This window comes from Mya arenaria, chromosome 2 (genome assembly GCF_026914265.1).
Source record: "Mya arenaria isolate MELC-2E11 chromosome 2, ASM2691426v1".
NCBI classification, from domain to species: Eukaryota; Metazoa; Mollusca; class Bivalvia; order Myida; family Myidae; genus Mya; species Mya arenaria.
Genome location: NC_069123.1, coordinates 57,834,044 through 57,853,042, shown reverse-complemented (window position 1 = coordinate 57,853,042; position 18,999 = coordinate 57,834,044). Strand labels below are relative to the sequence as shown.

Genomic DNA, 18,999 nt, shown 5'->3' with positions numbered 1-18,999 from the left:
ATGCAGCGTAGGTATATTTTATATGAAAATAGAAGGAAAAAAGTTCGGGACCAAGCTCCGACCTCGAGGGAACGCCGGTTCTCGAACGACCGCTTGTTTGAGGGAACGCAGTTTCACTGTATGACAACTAAATATCACCATCATACTGCTTAGTATGTCACTCAATTTAGTTATCAATTCCAGGTCCAGGTCAACCTAGCCCGGACTACCTGTGATGTGCTGTTACCACAAATCCAGGACCAGGTCAACCTCGTCCGGACTACCTGTTCAGTGCTGTTACCACAAATCCAGGACCAGGTCAACCTCGTCCGGACTACCTGTTCTATACTGTTACCACAAGTCCAGGTCAAGGTCCACCTAGTTCGGACTGCATGTTCTAAACTGTTACCACAAATCCAGGTCCAGGTCAACCTAATCCGGACTACATGTTCTGTGCTGTGACCACAAATCCAGGTCCCAGTCTACCTAGTCCGCACTACATGTTATTTATTATTACCACAAATCCAGGTTCAGGTCAACCTAGTCCGGACTGCCTGTTCTGTACTATTACCACAAATCCTGGTCCAGGTCAGCCTAGTCCGGACTACCTATTCTGTACTGTTACCACAAATCCAGTTCCAAGTCAACATAGTCCGGACTACCTGTTCTATACTATTACCACAAATCCAGGTCCTGGTCAACCTAGTCCGGACTAACTGTTCAATGCTGTTACCACAAATCCAGATCCAGGTCAACCTAGTCCGGACTACATGTCCTATTTTGTTATCTCAGATCAAAGTCTACCGGACTACCCGTTCTATTACCAAAGATCTAGGTCAAGATCCATCTGATCCGGACTACCAGGTCTGTTATGTTACTAAGTAGGTCAAGATCCATCTGATCCGGAATACCAGGTCTGTTCTGTTACTAAGTAGGTCAAGATCCATCTGATCCGGACTACCTGGTCTGTTATGTTACAAAGTAGGTCAAGATCCATCTGATCCGGACTACTTGGTATGTTATGTTACTAAGTATGTCAAGATCCATCTCATCCGGTCTACCTGGTCTGTTCTGTTACTAAGTAGGTCAAGATCAATCTGATCCGGACTACCATGTCTGTTCTGTTACTAAGTAGGTCAAGATCCATCTGATCCGGACTACCTGGTCTGTTCTGTTACTAAGTAGGTCAAGATCAATCTGATCCGGACTACCATGTCTGTTCTGTTACTAAGTAGGTCAAGATCCATCTGATCCGGACTACCTGGTCTGTTCTGTTACTAAGTAGGTCAAGATCAATCTGATCCGGACTACCTGGTCTGTTCTGTTACTATGTAGGTCAAGATCCTTCTGATCCGGACTACCAGATCTGTTCTGTTACTATGAAGGTCAAGATCCATCTGACCCGGACTACCTGGTCTGTTCTGTTACCACATATCAAGGTCAAGATCCATCTTATCCGGACTCCCTGGTCTGTTCTGTTACCACAGATCCAATTCCATACTCACCTGATCCGGCTACTTACGAACACAACATGTTTTCGATTTTAGCATTTTATCAACTAAACATTTGCGTTCATAGTGAGTAAGAAAGCATGGTATATTTGAGTTTGTACAAAGAAGTTAGTTCTCTTCTCAATTTCCATAAAATAAACAAAAGGCATGCATATTCTGATGCGTTTTAACTCGCTCAAGAGGTGAACGAAAACATACCATAAAAGAAACTGAGTACGAACTATATATTTATTTCATGTAAATAGAATTGTTGATCTTTTGAAGAGCTGTTTGAATAACTTAATTTCAAGATAAAATAATGATTTAAAACTATATCTTAATTTATTTTCTGTAAATAAACATAAGTAGCGTGGCAAAGTATAAAGTAATGCGTAAAACTAATTATGTTATTCAAATTTATCAAAAACATTTAAAAAAAATCATTAAGCGATTTACACGATTAAATAAAAACACATCTGAAAACTGGAAAAAGTAAAACAATGAATTGCTTAAAAGGACATAAAGTGGAGCATTTTTCGTCTATTATGGCCAGAATAAAACAAGACTATATTTTGCAACAACAAAACGAAAAGGCATTGACAAACTTAACATTTTGAGTATTCACAGATATTTTACAGGGGATGATCATTTCAACGGATCATATATAACAACAAGTGTAAATGCTCTCGGGTATAGATGAGATAATGACAAACAAACCTTTCTTAATGTTAATTAAAACGTTGGTCGTGCCATGGGAGATAACTCCCCCATATTGAACTACAAAACATGTGTAGTTATCGCTTACTGCTGATTAACACACGTTTCAGTTCTTTCCTCAATTGACATTGCAAACTAAAAGTCTGTTACCGGAAGCGGCGCTTCACATATGCTCCTTACAGGGACCGCTGTATATACACATTATATGATATATACCAAACAAACACATACAGGAAACATCAGGATACGCGGCCAGTGTTGATGAAGGGTAGTTGGCGGTAGTATGTAAGGTTGAGCGGTTGGTGGGCCGGCTCCGCTGTCCGATTGTGCAGCCATTCCTCTAGGCACTCGAGCGCACGCGGCTGGTACTCCAGGTAGAACTTGTTTACGAACAAGTGTCGCTTTTGCGCGAGCGCCGCGAGGTCCCCGAGCCCAAACACGCACACGCCTCGCACATACTTGCCTTTGCACTGGTCCACTCCGCCCCAAGCCGCGTGCACAGCCAACCAAGGCTTATTATCTGGCTTACCTGAAACAGAGGTAGTTTAAATCGAAACGGCTTTTTGTTTTCAAATACACTCAAATAATTAAGACTAACAGAAAACACAGTGGTCTCCCTTACCGGTTCGATTGCCGATCATGTGCTACTCGTGTGCATTATAAACATTACTGGATAGTCATTTTATAATGCTGCCCACTGTTGTGTAACAAAACAAAGCAACTATAATTCACGTACACTACGGAAATCGCCTAACATCAATTACATTTCTTCCGAAAAAAATCAGGCAACACAAAATTGATGTCATGGTCATCGGACGTTTTGATTGGGGCAGTTGCATAGCCATTTAAGGTGGGAGAAAAAGCATCTTCCATGACCGCTGCGGAAACGTGGTTTACCGAAAAACACCCTACGGTCCGGTTGGGATAAACCTATCTTAAACTGTCGGCCATGGAAGAAACTTATAGACTTTTACACATACAATCTTTAAACGAAGCAATAACTTTTTTTAGAGCTATCACTGGATTTGAGCAATTGCTGTTTTAATTGATACCTCAAAAACATATTATCGAGAGAAGTAAAACAATAACAAGTTAAAAATAATAAAAGGGCGATAACTCTAAAAATACAATACACAAAATTCCTTTTCAAAGCACTTCTCCTCAATACAGTCAACTCAACTCTATATGTGTATGATGTTTGAAGTCAATACCAGAAATTCAAAAGGATTAAGGAGAGAACTAAAAAAAAGTATGAAAATAATCAAAGGGCATTAACTCTCAAATGCCAAACACAAAATAAAATTTCTTAAGCATAGCATATCTCTCTAACACAGTCAACATGTTTTCGAAGCATATGGAGTTATGTAGTAAAACAGACTTTTTCCAGTAAAAAAAATAAGTATAAAAATAATCAAAGGACAATAACTTGCACGAAATACAAAATGATGTTTCTCAAGCACAGTACTTTTCTTCAACATATTCAATGTGTGTGTGAAGTTTGTAGTTAGCACTTCAAAAACATGGAGTTATAGAAAAAAGTCCATAAGGGGATTTAGGGCAATAACTCTTAAATAATCACCTAATAAAACTCCGGTAATGAAACGAAGGCGGGACTTTACCAACTGCTCTTGAAACTCATTTTGTAGCGGCATGCGTGTTTATGTGCTCTTGAAGTCAGTCTATAGCAAATTCATAACTTGCATTGCCGACCGCTGGATCCTATCATTTTCATGTTTGCTAGTTCTCATAGTGTAAACTTGTGATTTGTAAGGATGCTGAATTGTGGGCTATATATATATCTACTACCTACCTGAGTAGTGCGAGCCGGGAGTGCCGAGGTTCTGGTTGTACTGCAGAGTGGCCCAGTAATACTCGTCCGGACTGTACACGTCCCGCATCCAGTCCAGCAGCTCCCGAGCCGTCTTACTCTGGAGCATCCATTCCACGAATGCCCGGCTAAACACGCCGTATGCGCTTCCCTTGACCATCGTCACGTTCGCCGGTGGATCCACCCGCTGGTAGTTTGTCTTATATATTTTCGGTTTTATCTGGTCCTTTGCAGCTCGTTTATAGACGTATCTAAATGTGAATCTATGCTCTAGTCGTCTATTTCCTGTAAGGCCTTCTATATCATTAGCACCGTTGTATGTTTGTAAAATCTGCACTATTTCTTTGTTTGTTTTAATCGGGAACTGCTGACTAGGGAGGTTAATAAAATACTTCCAATCCCTGTTCCTCTGTATGAGATCTTGCATACAGTTGATATCCGCTTGGAGGCGGGTGAAGCCGGCGTATACCATGTATTCCTTCCGGGAGACTACAAACACGTTCGGGAAGCAGTCAGCTATGCCCTGGACGGCCTGGTGAACTTTCGGCGGCGCGTCCATGTCCACGTGTAGACAGAACACGTTCCGCGGCGTGTAGAGAGCGCGCATTAGCCGTTCTGCTTGTTCCACCTCTTTGTAAAGCAGTATGCTGTAGGCCACTGGAAACTCTTCCTCTTCCGCAGAGAGAATATAGTTCCTGTAATCACGATCTTCTTTGAACTTATCACAGTCCTTCGTTAGCTTGATATATGATATGTCTGATATATTGCCACCACGCACGAACCCATCTTTGTCCATAATTGCCCTGCCTCTTTTAATCTCTTTAAGATCGCCCATAAGGACAGCTGCACAGTTAACGTCAAGAACTCGTTGTCTAGCTGTGCGGAGTATTTTAGGGAATCTCTTGCCATTTTGAATGTCTCTTTCAATTTGTCGAGTTTCTATACGAGTTTTATTCGCGGACAAATGACGGAGATTCTCAAACCACCTCTGGTATAATATGGATGCCGGCTGGTTGTTGGTGGACAGACGGATGGACATGCACAGCACCAGGCATACAAGCAGCACCAGCGCCAGGGTACGTCGCCGAAACCAAATCCGCCGCATTCCCGACCCTGTACTCAATCTGCAACACAAAACAAAGCGACTTGGAAACAAATGTTACTTTTTATTTTTCATTTTTATATATCGTTCAATCTTTTATTGTTTTTTTTTTGTGTTAAGCGGTTGCGAAAGACACACTCGCAATTTCGTGAACCTACCTCATAATTAATGCAAACCTAAAGCATTTATATCCGTATTTATTACACTCCAGAGACTGAACAAATTAAATAAAATAAGAGCTTTAAAATATCAGTTCTTCTTGTATGCGGTGTCTAAAGGTTAAAGATAAAATCATATTTCCTTTTTCTCAAAAGGCGATTTCAGTCGTGGATCTTTTTAGTCCAATGCTGAACGTAAATCTATCGGTCTGAAGTTAGCGGTTTAGCGGTTTGGTGGCGTAAAGTGAGCGGCGTGCACTTAGCGGCTTGGCGGCTTGAAGTTAGCGGCCTGAAGAGGGCGGCCTATGGGTTGGAGGTCTGAAGTAAGCGGCCTAGCAGCTTGGATGTGAAGGCAGCAGCCTGACGGACTGGAGGCCTAAAACTTATTACCTGTTGTCTGTAGCAGTGACATTTACGTTTCATTGAATACAGAGCAACTTATGCATTTTCCCGTTTTATAAACGCACGTGCCATAATAATTTACATACGTTGCGTCAATTAAAACAATAAACTGCTAAAAATGGCGTTTTTGAACTTTAAAACTTATTATTTTTTAAAATATATTGCTGCAGCTAGGCTGTTAACCTCACGCCACTATGCCCCGTGATCATTGTTTTCACGCCAAGAAACAGCTAGGCTACTATCTTCCCGCTGCCCGGCCGTTAGAGTGCTGACTTTACGCCGTCAGGCCACTAAGCCGCAAGGCCACCAGCTTCACTATTCTAGAGCACAAGGCCGCTAACTTAGACGTAATCCAGAAACGCCATGCGTTTAAATGTTCCTAGCATTGCCAGGTTTTATAAAGCGTCCATGCCAGATTCAGAATAAGCCAGAGTTTCCATGCACATGGGCTCACACAACTTAAATTATCTCCAATTATTAGCACACATCCATTATCAAGGTTTGATTGAATTGATAAGATATTGCCGTTTCCCCGGCGCTACATTAATTTCAGGCTACGTTTTAACTATATGTATAAGTGGAATGCATACCAAGACGATATTTCAATAGGAATAAGAATAAGAATTTCAAAAACAAAACCAATTTTTTATACGAAATTTGATTTCTTTCAAATTGTGACGTCATATTCTGTAAGTAAGATGATATTTTTTCGATATGTTCATGACGCAATTTCCAGATACAATGCATTAAATACCGACCGTCTTTAAAAATAAAATAAAAAAAAAACCATGCTTTTAGATGGAAATTGTACTACTGTATTCAAATAAATAGAGTATATTTGTTGATTCAGTGTAGGATCGTATTTTATTTCACGAGTGTCCTTGAAAAACATATTTTCACTAGTGGCGACGCCGCTACCAGTGGGATGCCTCTCACGCAAGATTATCGCTGATTACAAAGCTGTTAAATTTTCTATTTCTGGATCGTGTAGAAAAGTTCTCTGATAGTTTTTTTTATAGTTTATCATGCATCTATGTTCCAAAAAACAATAGTTAATTTATAAAATTACTTTTAAATTTAACAGGGCAATTAACACGGAGTCCAATCGAAACGAGGTGAAGTGGTGGGATAACGCTGGATCGTGGTGATATACACGACCAGAGGTAACACTTTTCGTTGAGGTAATCGAGATATTGAAATATATCTTTTCAGGGATATGTGCAAGATAACCTCCTATTAATATTGAGTCCATGTATGTATTTGGTTTCCTCTACAATGTCGCCGTTTCCCCAAACATTCGGGAAAAAACATTTTATGTTAAATGTATGATCCGATAGCTTAAAGTTAAAAAAAACAGCGAAAAAAACAACCTTAAAATAGCATGACAGCTTCTCTGCGTTGAAAGTCTCTCATATGTAGTGTATTTCATATTGTTTGGTATAATTAACCTGTAATATTGCCATTGAATGTGATTTTTCAGAATAAAATATTGTAACGTTGTATGATGTGGTGGACCTGTCAAATTTTGCTGGGTAACGCTGGATGCACGGTGGTTTTAAATTATTTTATACAGTTTACCTTATTCACTGCTGCTCTAAATCACACTAGTTTTATTTATACTCGTCTACTCTTTTTTTATGGCATTGTTATTTTTTTTCATGCGTCAATAAAATATAATCTGTGTTAAATACGGGGCATTTTACACCACTCCGGAAGATTGTTTTTTTAAACACGACAGTGAATCAAGGCATCATATCATCTCAAAACATTGGCTGCATTCCATCTTCTTCATTGGTCTTATAACCTAATGGTTTGTGATTTGAAATAAATGTCTGCTCATGCTGAATGTATTTGATCTTCCTTTTATTAACATTTTCACCGCATTGATTGTAAACCGGATGCTGCCACTTATCGAAATTTAAAGTTACAGATGAAAACATAATTTTTGATTAGCCTTTATAAACATGTTGTTGTTGTTTTTTAGTTAATAATTACATGGTCATAAAACGCGCCATAACCCAATACTTCTATATCTCGTATAACGCAGCGCTTCTATATCCCGTATAACCCAATACTTCTGTATCCCGTATAACCTTATACTTATGTATCCCGTATAACCCAATACTTCTGTATCCCGTATAACCCAATACTTCTGTATCCCGTATAACCCAACACTTCTGTATCCCGTATAACCCAACACTTCTGTATCCCGTATAACCTAACACTTCTGTGTCCCGTATAACCCAATACTTCTGTATCCCGTATAACCCAATACTTCTGTATCCCGTATAACCCAATACTTCTGTATCCCGTATAACCCAACACTTCTGTATCCCGTATAACCCAACACTTCTGTATCCCGTATAACCTAACACTTCTGTGTCCCGTATAACCTAATACTTCTGTATCCCGTGTAACGCAATACTTCTGTATCCCGTATAATCCAATACTTCTGTATCCCGTATATAACCTAACACTTATGTATCCCGTATAACCCAATACTTCTGTATCCCGTATAACCCAATACTTCTGTATCCCGTTTAACCCAATACTTCTGTATCCCGTATAACCCAACACTTCTGTATCCCGTATAACCTAACACTTCTGTATCCCGTATAACCCAATACTTACGTATCCCGTATAACCAAATACTTCAGTAGCCCACATCAACCAAAAAAATATATATCCCATAGCAACCAAAACTACTGTTACACGTATGAACGTATCTACAAACGTACTCGTGTACGTACAATTATAAGAAAAATATGTATTTGTTGACATTCAGATCAGCGACAAATATGGCTTTATGTGCAAAAGGGATGCATTTTGCGTAAGGTCTACGGTAAAATACTCCCGTTCTTTGGTTAGTGCTTTCAAGGTAGTATAACGAAAAGTCAAAACAATGCCACATATTACGAGTTTGAATGTATCTACAGATATATATATATATGGATCTGCTAAACGTATGAACACATTTAAACACTATCCATTTTTTGTAAGTCATTTTGCATTAAAGACAAAACGATAACAAAGTATGTTGTGCTAATCATAATGCATCCATACATTGGCAATAGCAACACAACAGTGACATCATAATGCATCCATACATTGGCAATAGCAACACAACAGTGACATCATAAAGTAGACATTTGGATGTCCGCGTAGCGCTTCTATAGTTTCAATATTTGAAACAAGCGCACGAGCATAAGACGCAATAAACGTATAATATTTCAATCTGTTTATATGATCATTATTATTATATATTTTTTCATTATAACGATTGTTTAAACAGATATGAATTTACACACAAAGTTAAAAGAATTCCTGTTAAGTGTTATATGACGCGATGTATATTGTCACAAACTGTTTCAATAATTGTGTTTGTTGTTGTTTCTTGTTGTTGTTGGTTTTTTGTTATTGTTTCATTATAAGTGCTTATACATAGGAAGTTACCATCAATTATTCAAACCTGCAAAGAGTTACATTTTTTCAAGTTTTATGTAAAAACCAAAAAACTAGCAATTTTCTTAGCAAGTTCCCTTTGAATTCAGATAGTTTTGTTTCGTATATGTAGTTTTTTTAATAAGCACTTTACATTTCGTTTATCCTTTAAGCTATGGACCGCTTTAAACGATCTGCTATCACGTGTGTGGTTATAAAACACAAAATCAAAGCGTAAGAGCGATGAGCCATTGTATATTTCCGTTTCATATCCATTCAATGAAATGAGTTCATGCTTGTTATTTTATATTTAATACTCGTTACAGAACCCAAACACTTTTGACAAAGTTGAAACAACAAATGTGATGTATCTAAATGTATTGTTATTATATCCACCTATGGTATACTGTCATATTAAGTTTATCCATGCAATCGTATATAAACATGGTGTGGGTATGTTCGGTTTCTCCCACATACGATGCAAAGGTTTAAAAAATCTAAGCAATTTCGAGCTGCTTACGTGGTTATGTATATGCTTTTGCTAACTTCTGGTGAAGAAAATCCTAGTCCAGTGTATGATTCAAACTTGTCAACATCAACTTCGATGTCCACGTCCGACATCAATTCAAATCTGTTAATTGTGCATTACGATGTGCAGAGCTTTTACGATAAAAAGGATATTTTGTATGCTGAAATTAATCAGTTCGACATTCTAGTGCTCACAGAAACTTGGTTAGATAACTCTACTTCGTCTGAAGATCTTCTTGACCAAAACTATGTATTACAATACAGGAAACACCGTCCTACTGACAGTCACGGAGGAGTTATGACCTACGTTAAAACGGGAATTTCTGCCTTGCGCCGACCTAATCTTGAGGTTAACGATATACAATGCATTTGGTTATAAGTCATTGTTGGGCAGAACCATATACTTTTGGGTTATTTTTATCGTCATCGTACAGCAGTTCTATCTAGTACCCTCGGTAGATACAGGTATAACATATATACCGTTTATGATGATCTTAATCTAGATTATTTTAGGCAACTCTCAAAATACAAGATTTATAATACTAGTATTTGTACAGTTCTCATTCCCTTCAATCTCGCTTTCCGTTCATTTCTTTCACTCCTGTTCTATCTTCCGCATTACAAAAGTCCAGATATCCAGATATACATTTTTTATGCATATAGAAATAAATGTATGTCAAATTCCACTTTAACAATCATTTATGTCTGATTATTCTTCTCTAGTGTTCTAATGTGAATTATGAATGAAATGTGACAACATGTCAACACTGGTAAGATAAGATAAGATAAGATAAATTTCATTTCCAATCATGGGCTATGTTATGTGACATGTTAATCACAGTTTACATAAATTAAAACAATAATGTAACGTATTTAGTAAATCTTAATATTAATAAAGCCTTCATTTTGTTGTTGTTTTTTTAACACAAATAACATAAGCTATTTCACACCACATGTCGTTGTTTAATGATATACAGAAGAGAGACTTTATTTATGCTTATATTCCAAATTCTGTAAATGTGTACTTTCATTGCTAGTAGAACTAATTCTTGATATCTCATACTTACACATATTGACCTGCATTATTACTTTGTGATTATCTGTTTACTTGCTATTATGTGTGTTTTTGAACTTATTGTATAATCAAATTAAATACTGGTTAAACCAAATATTTTAGGACCCATAAGTCATTTAATAGTTGTGCGTTCTTAATTAGTAAATACACTAAATACACAATCCTGTTATCAGTAATTAATATTTTCCATAAATGCATTATTTAGTAAGTAGTTAAAGCTTTAACAATCAAAATTTATGTTTGTTATATATTGATATTAAATAGGAGAAACACTAAAATGATTTATGAAAACAGAATCCGTAACCCTAGAACAATCTGAAGCCACACTCCCGACCTTGGTCATTGGTTGCAGTAAGCTACTTGTACACTTCCTGTAAACATTCTGACTCATAGCGACAGTGCCGACAACAAATATGACTTTGTTCACTTACAACATGCAAACACATTTACAAGTTGACAACTTCAGCTGCAATGTTAACTCATTCCAAGATATTCGTGAATATTCATAATGTTGCATATTGGTTTCCCAATGGTCCACCGGCAAAGACCCCCTCCTATCTATCCAAAGAGCCCTGGATCAAATCCTGCTGCCGAAGTAAACTTTTGCATTTTTTTCTTTTAAGAATTAATTTCATTTTTAACGACGTACTTGTAAGTGTATTTCATTTAAAAAAAAAGTTTTATCATTGATCACTTCAATATCGCACATTTTGAGCCTCACATAATGAGTCTCATATTATAAGCATCACAGTAGGGCGTTTAGGGTTATCCCTTGAACTATGAGTAGTGAGTGCAGTGTAAAAATCTTACCTTTGCTCAAAAATCGAGTTGTTGTAAGCACATGTCATTGCCATATATCGAAACTATTTAATGAGTGAAGTAAAAACGTATCATACTGCATTAGTGAATTCTGATGGCAAACATTAGCGCGTGTATATATATGTGAAGGATAGGTCATAGACGATTACTGTGAGTTCATCGTGTAAGTATGCGTTCATGTAACAAGCATTTCTGCAATGTCTATACTTGATAACATTAATTACAACACTTGGGTTGCGGGGGGGGGGGGGGGGTCTAGAATCAAACATACAGAAATGTAAGTGTACGTATATTCAACATTAGAACAAGTGCCTCATTCATTGAATGGCATAAAAATGTAGCAAATGCGCGTTCACTTAACGTAAACTGTGCTCATACGTAATCAATCAGATATATAAGCCTCTAGGTAATTGTGTTCGTTTTTACTATTTTTGCATAATTAGTGGTTAATTTTCTGTCTTTGTGTACTTGTTTAAGTGAAAAGATACAGCACCTACCTTACACACATACATATTTCCTCATAATAACTTAAGAGAATGTGTATTAACACACCACTTTATTAGCACTTAACGCTGGTAGCCACACGAGAAAGTAAGTGAAAATGTACAAGTTAATGTTATACATCCATCTTCGCTTGTCATATATTGTCATCTTAAACAATACAGACTGAATACAAGCGAGAGACTCCCATAAATAACCGGGCACTTGACAGCCGGATCTAGATCATTACTCGGCTTCTGCGACATCTATTAAGGCGGCATGTCAGGTCAGACCGTCCTTTGTAAAATAATAATAATAATAATAATAATAATAATAATAATAATAATAATAATAATAATAATAATAATAATAATAATAATAATAATAATAATAATAATAATACTAATAAAAAATAAAATAATAATAATAATAATAATAATAATAATAATAATAATAATAATAATAATAATAAATTTATAATTATAATAATAAAAACGAAGAACAAGGGAAGTAAAAGGTTTTAGGTAAGGTTATATCCAGAACATCATTTTGTATGTACAGAAATCTTAGTCTAAAGTTGTTTTTTCTTGATTATATAATTAGCAGTTGATTCGCTTGACAAATCGTTATCAATAAACTTTCTAGGTAGTTCACTTTTTGATGTATATTAATGACATTATCATTACAGACAACAGAAAAAGACTCGTCTTTCTTTAACTTTCGTTTACTTTCAAATATAAAACACTCAGTTTTTCCAAAATGTAGAGATAATGTGTTGTCAGTAAGACAATGGTACAGGATTCAAGGTCAATATCTAAACGGCTAGAATAAAATCAAGGTTTTTATAGTAGATGTGTTTGTCACTATCACCTGCGTTTAACTTTACTGTTACTGTTGACGTCGCCTTAAAAAAAGATGGCCAAGTATACCACACAAGATTAGCGACACCGCATGTTATCGATTGCTTTTCGTTTCATTAGCATGTAGTATATGGATCATGCCAGACAGACAATAATCAAAATAATCAACCGTACCCAACCCACCTCTCTCAACTTCTTACACAGTATTTAGCTATGAACAGTGTCAAATGCTTTCTGCTGATCCAGCAAAATCATTCCTGTAAACGAACTCTTTGATAATTGTGGACGTATATAATCAGGTAAATAAATGAGACAAAAGTCCGTTGACTCTAAAGCCAGTTTGTTCATTTAGTAGCTTATTTGACACTATTTTTTGTTTAATTGTATACAAACTAGTCGTTCTATTAGCCAATATATTATACATAAACCGCTTATGGGGCGATGATTTCCAATCTCTGGTGTTCTTTCCTTTTAAAACATAGGTTTAATACGGACAGATTGCTCATCTGGTACCTTATTATTTAAAACTGACATGGTATTTGTTTGTGAGTAATTGAAAATTGTAAAAAGCTAGTCTTTTTTGGAAGGATTTAGACAACATAATTCCTTACAAACAAACTCTCAAGTGCGTAGAGAAAAACAGTTTTGATGTTGGAAATCTTGAAGCGAAAAACGGTTTAAATACACGGTTAATATGCAAATTTAAGACAACCTGGCGGTCGACTGAATAGACCTTTGCTGTTTAAAAATGCCCGAACATGCATTTGAATAAGTATGACATAACGACATGTTTATTGCATTACACATAATTCATGTTATGTTGAATCGCAATCATTGAAACTATATTCATTATATTATTGCAGAAAGCAATGCCATTGATATCAATCAAGCAAATATATATATATATATATTTAGACTGTTGTGGTAATATAGAGATAGGACGATAATAGTTGAGGTCCTCTATGAAATGGAGAACTTGTAATGGATGTACTTCGAAAGTTATTTTTGACAGACAAAATAACGTTCAACAACTAAATTACTTTTAATCAAGTTTCATGTATGTTGTATGCCCTATATGCTCATTATATGCCCTATAATTTCAGCCTATGGAATCGAATCCGAGGTAAAGTCCGAAGGTCACAAATTAATATGCCGATGAATATTTCTATCAAGTTTCAGGATTCTGGGGTAGGAATCGCCATTTTGGGTGCGTAAATCGCCATTAGAATCTCATTTATCAGATAAATTAAGTCTTCATTAACACGAGTATTATACATGAAAGAACTACCACCAACGACGCCAACAAAACCAATCCCCAGGCAACCTTGCACTCGACTGTCTCATACCATGCAATCGAATGCACAAAAACCGCCCCATTCGCTCTGCATTCTGTATAAAAGGAGAAAAGTGCGTGTGTGTTCCGAAAATATCATCGAGAGAATAATGAAAAAAGATAACATTAAATTCGTTCCTTTAGTAGATAGTACTAGATACCCCCGTTCTGCTTCGCTTCATAGTAAGTTGCATTGTGTGTATCTTATTGTTTTTTTATCTGAGAAAATTGAGCCCCTGATTAACTGCGGCAAGGTTTTGTAATGCATAATATATATTCCTGGGTCGAGCAATCTAACAATTATCAAAATGAACATAATGCGCAGTAACAATGTGTCATGTCATGGGAATGTATTGATTATTCCGTTTATAAAAAAGAAGTGTTTGAAAGTCCATTTTTTAAATCTGTTCAGCTACAGCAAACATAAACAACAGGACATGGGACATTTCTATGCCTTTGGACGTGTGTTCTTTGGTACTGTTTCTACTGGACAGAAAGTTTGCATTGTGGGACCGAACTACAAGCTGGCGGGAGGGTTCACCTGTATGAGAAGAATATCTAGAGAACAGTTCTGAAGGTGGGCCGTTAAGCCAATCCCAGATGTTCGATGTGGTAACATCTGTGGTTTGGTCGGTGTTGACAGTTCTTGGTCAAGGGTGGAACCATCTCCACATTAAAGGAACCCATTATATGACGGTCATGAAGTTCTTTGTCAGCCCAGTGTCAGAGTTGCTGTCGATTGCAAGAACCCCTTAGATCGAACAAAGCTGCTGGAATGATTGCAACGTCTGTTAAAGTCAAATCTTATGGTCCAGGGCATTATTGAGAAGTCTGCCGAGCAAAGCATTGCTGAAGCCGACGAGCTTCATCTAGAGATATGTCAGTACCAGGTCTGCATCCCACTGAAGAAGAGCGACCCTGTTGTCTCTTACAGGGATCTGGTCACTGAAAAGCCGTCGATCATGTGCTTGTCCAAATCTCCCAACAAGCACAGCAGGCTGTTCATGAAACGCAATCATCATGACGAGGAGCCCCAGAAGGGCACTGATGGCGGTAAAGTTACTACACGCCAAGAAATGAAGGTGCGTGACAGGTACCTAGCTGATGAATATGATTTTGATGTTGGAGATGCAAGAAAGATCTGGTGCTTCGGTCACGAGTGTGCATGTCCCTACCTGCTTGTTGATGTCAGCAAGGAAGGGCCGTACCTGAATGAACTCAATGACAACGTTGTTGCCGGCATCCAATGGGCTGCGAAGGAGGGAATGTTGTTTAACTAGAATGTACGTGATATGCGTTTTGACGTTCATGAAGTGACTCTCCTCGCTCACGCTATCGACAGAGGTGATGACAAGATTATAATTACTGCCCATAGAGTACTCTTCGCCTGCATGTTGACAGAAATCCCAGGTCTTATGGAGCCCATCTACTTGATCGAGATCAGAGTACCAACAGTTGCCAAGGGACGCTGATCCTTCGTGCTAAACAAGAGGTTTAGTGAGATGCAGGACAACAAGGTAATCATTGTTGGAATGTCCAACCTCAAGACTTACAAGCCCGCCAATGAGTCGTTCGGATTCACCTCAGAGGTGAGAGCATCCACAGGAGATCAGACCTTGTTTTTTGGCCACTGGAACATCCTCTCGGTGGAAACCCACTGAATCCAACTACCAAGTCAAGCGCAATTGTCTCAGATGTCAGACAATGCAGGGGATTGAAAGAAACCGTGCAAAGCTTGGACAACTTCCTGGGTGAATTTTTATGGCAAAGTTGACAGAGTAAATCTCACCTGTGTATTTATTGTATTGATTTTGTAAATGACAATCAAGTTTTCTGATGGTAGTCAGTTCAAAAATAAAGGCACATTATATATAGTATTATAAGGTTAATAGGTCATTTAAAGTTGTTGACAATAAGGACATGCAACTCCCAATCATGTTCACCAATGAAAAATGCTATAAATAAAACACCCTTTGACACCTTAAAATCAATAGTTCATATCATGGTCATGACATACCTATTTAGAAATTTTAAGATCCCTCAGCCTAAGTATTATTCATATATTAATCGGAAACCGATTTCCAGCTGAAGATAATTTTGAGGTCACTACGACATTAACTTTTGACCAACTGACCCCAAAATCAAATGGCTTTATCTGCTGGTTAATAACCAACCTGCCTACAAAGTGTAAGGACACTGGGCGTTCTTCAGATATTGATCGGTAACCGTGGGGACGAACGGGTGGACAGACATTCAATTAGATTACTATATGCCACCCTTTGGGGCATAAAAGTCCCAGATGTTGTAACATAACAATTATAAAGTTAAGTTTTAATGTTTTGAGCTATGAGACGCAACCTTTGGATGAAAAGGGGAATTTCTATACTCCTTCAGTTTATAAGGAGTATGATAATAAAAACTGGGCTGGTATACTTAAAACTTCTTAATTCATTTCTTACCTTAAGTCAATTTCCTTAAATGTTCATGGTCAAACTATAAAAGTATGTGTTTTTCATAAAATTAATGAAAATAAAGTATTTTACATGTTATTTAATTCTTATATATATAATTAGACCAGCGAGATACGTAACCAAAGAAAATGAATTAAGTTATATGAGAAAAAAATCAAAGTAATAATAAAAAGTTCAATGATATTTATTATCAAAAGTCAATTAGTAAGAATACAATGGTCTGAATAAACTAACTGTCTAAACGCTCTAAAATATATCAATATCTCCTTAAACAAAATATAATAGTAAAATTATTTTAAACAAACTTATTATACATTATGAATATTAAAATAACTCTTCATACTTTTCTTTATCTATATGGTCAGCGAATTGGTCAGCACGTAAACACGATGTTTCTTAGGTAGGTCTCAACGCAACGAAGGAAAACAAAGCAGGACCATATTACACCGAAAACAATATGTATACTATTTTAGCGTTTCATTCGTTGTGTTTTCCCTTAAAGCTGATCGATCTTAACTTTTTGGAAAAATCCGGTAATAACAATCAGAGATCTAAATAGCTCGTTTCAGATACTCCTGCATTTACAATCACTAATAATACAATAATCATTGGGATTTCTAGTTTAAGTTTATAGTGACCAATTAAAATCTCAACTTTATTCAATTCATTTCTGTGAAGTACACAGGTGGTCAGGTGTATGTGCTTCAATGGTACCCTATTTCCATTTCTTTTCTCAGTATTACATTTTCATTATAATTGAATATTTCAGACATATAAATAGGATCTGTGCAATTTTATACCACTCAAGTGACACATTCATGAATTAGGAATATTTCCAATATTGTTTAAGAATAAACTAAAGCAGAAGTCAAGCAAAATGAATATTTAAGAAAATAAAATGTTAAACTAAATGAAGAGTTTCTGTGACACTTCAATAAACTTTTGTCGAAAGTCCTAGAATAGTCAGGCATTTGCTGTCATTTTCGTAGAAATATATTTTCCATGTTTACAAATAAAAACGGGGGCTGGATTTCAATGGGAAATTTCCGTTCAAAACACTACTGCCTGTGAATTTTTAAATCGTTGCTTTGAGTAAAACATATACATGTTTTGACATATATGGTATAAAGCAAGATATATAATCGGATCGTCTAGCATGAGTTCTTGATGAAACGGCCCCAAGTATGAGCATACATTTGTTAGACTTTAGCTTTAGCTCAAGTGTTTGGTAATAACCGCAACAATTCAAGTGAGTCAATGTGGAGTTGAACATCATACTCGAAAGCACCAGATTTCAATGGAAATCAGTCTGAAACATACCTGGAATAATGTTTGATTTACATAATAAGTTCATGTAAGAGTACGTTATATTTTGCGTATATTAACAGTTAAACACACGTATGAAGCACGGATATGAAAGGGAAAACTCCCATGAACTGGAAAACTCGGGTTTTGACCTAATTGTAACTATACACCATAATATTTATATAAATAAGATACTACAGTGGAGTGAATTCAGATGTACAATCAATAATTAATTGTGTGCGGTCTTCTCCTTTCTGCATGCGCTGCTCAAGCAGTGAATTTAACTAAATGGACGAAATATACCCATTAGCATTGTATGTAAGACATAATTATATCCTTTATCATTATCCATTAATATATACCTAGGATTTTGAAAACATACATTGGTGTTCATACTCCAAGTTCTTGGTCATTTTCCTCTGTATTGGTATGTATTTGTGTGTAAGTTTAAAAGATATAAACCCCTGCGTGAGCGAGCGAGTGCCATGCTATCATTCATATGTCAGACCATATTTGATGACCAAACAGAAGAAAACATCGCTCAATCCGGTCAGCACTATCAGTGCTTTGATTTTAGTAAGACAGTGTTTACAGGCGGAAACCGCACCATGATTATTTCCGGTTTCTCGGTAAAATATTGTAATTAACAGTCCGGGAATCGATAAATACCGCAATTCCAATGATAAATGCCGTCCTTGAAAACTCTTTATATCTCTATGCATGACTTGAATTAATTAGTCTTAACTTATCTTCAACTAAATTGAAATATTTTTATTTGTTCAAACCGCATAAAATTATAATATTTGAAAAAAAACTCAAACTATTCCAAAGATATATAACAGTTATTTGGATTTATAGCTTGATTTAAATAACTTCAGATATATGACAATGGCGTCAAACAATATATAACCAAACATGAGGCACTTACGCGCTGCACATTCGAGGTGGAGGGTCCACGTAGTCTTGGTCGTCCGCCTGTTGCCTATTAACAAACACACATCCAGCCGAATA

The 18,999-nt window shown here is 36.7% G+C and overlaps 1 protein-coding gene across 1 annotated transcript; it reads right to left on the bottom strand.

Moving 5' to 3' along the window:
• Positions 1-1,792: 1,792 nt before the first annotated feature.
• On the bottom strand, positions 1,793-18,999 carry LOC128225220 (beta-1,3-galactosyl-O-glycosyl-glycoprotein beta-1,6-N-acetylglucosaminyltransferase-like). The gene is made up of 3 exons (XM_052935309.1): positions 18,917-18,999; positions 3,997-5,138; positions 1,793-2,715 (listed from the first exon to the last, which is right to left on the bottom strand). The coding sequence occupies exons 1-3, from the start codon at positions 18,925-18,927 to the stop codon at positions 2,426-2,428; spliced, it is 1,443 nt and encodes a 480-aa protein (XP_052791269.1). The 5' UTR covers positions 18,928-18,999; the 3' UTR covers positions 1,793-2,425.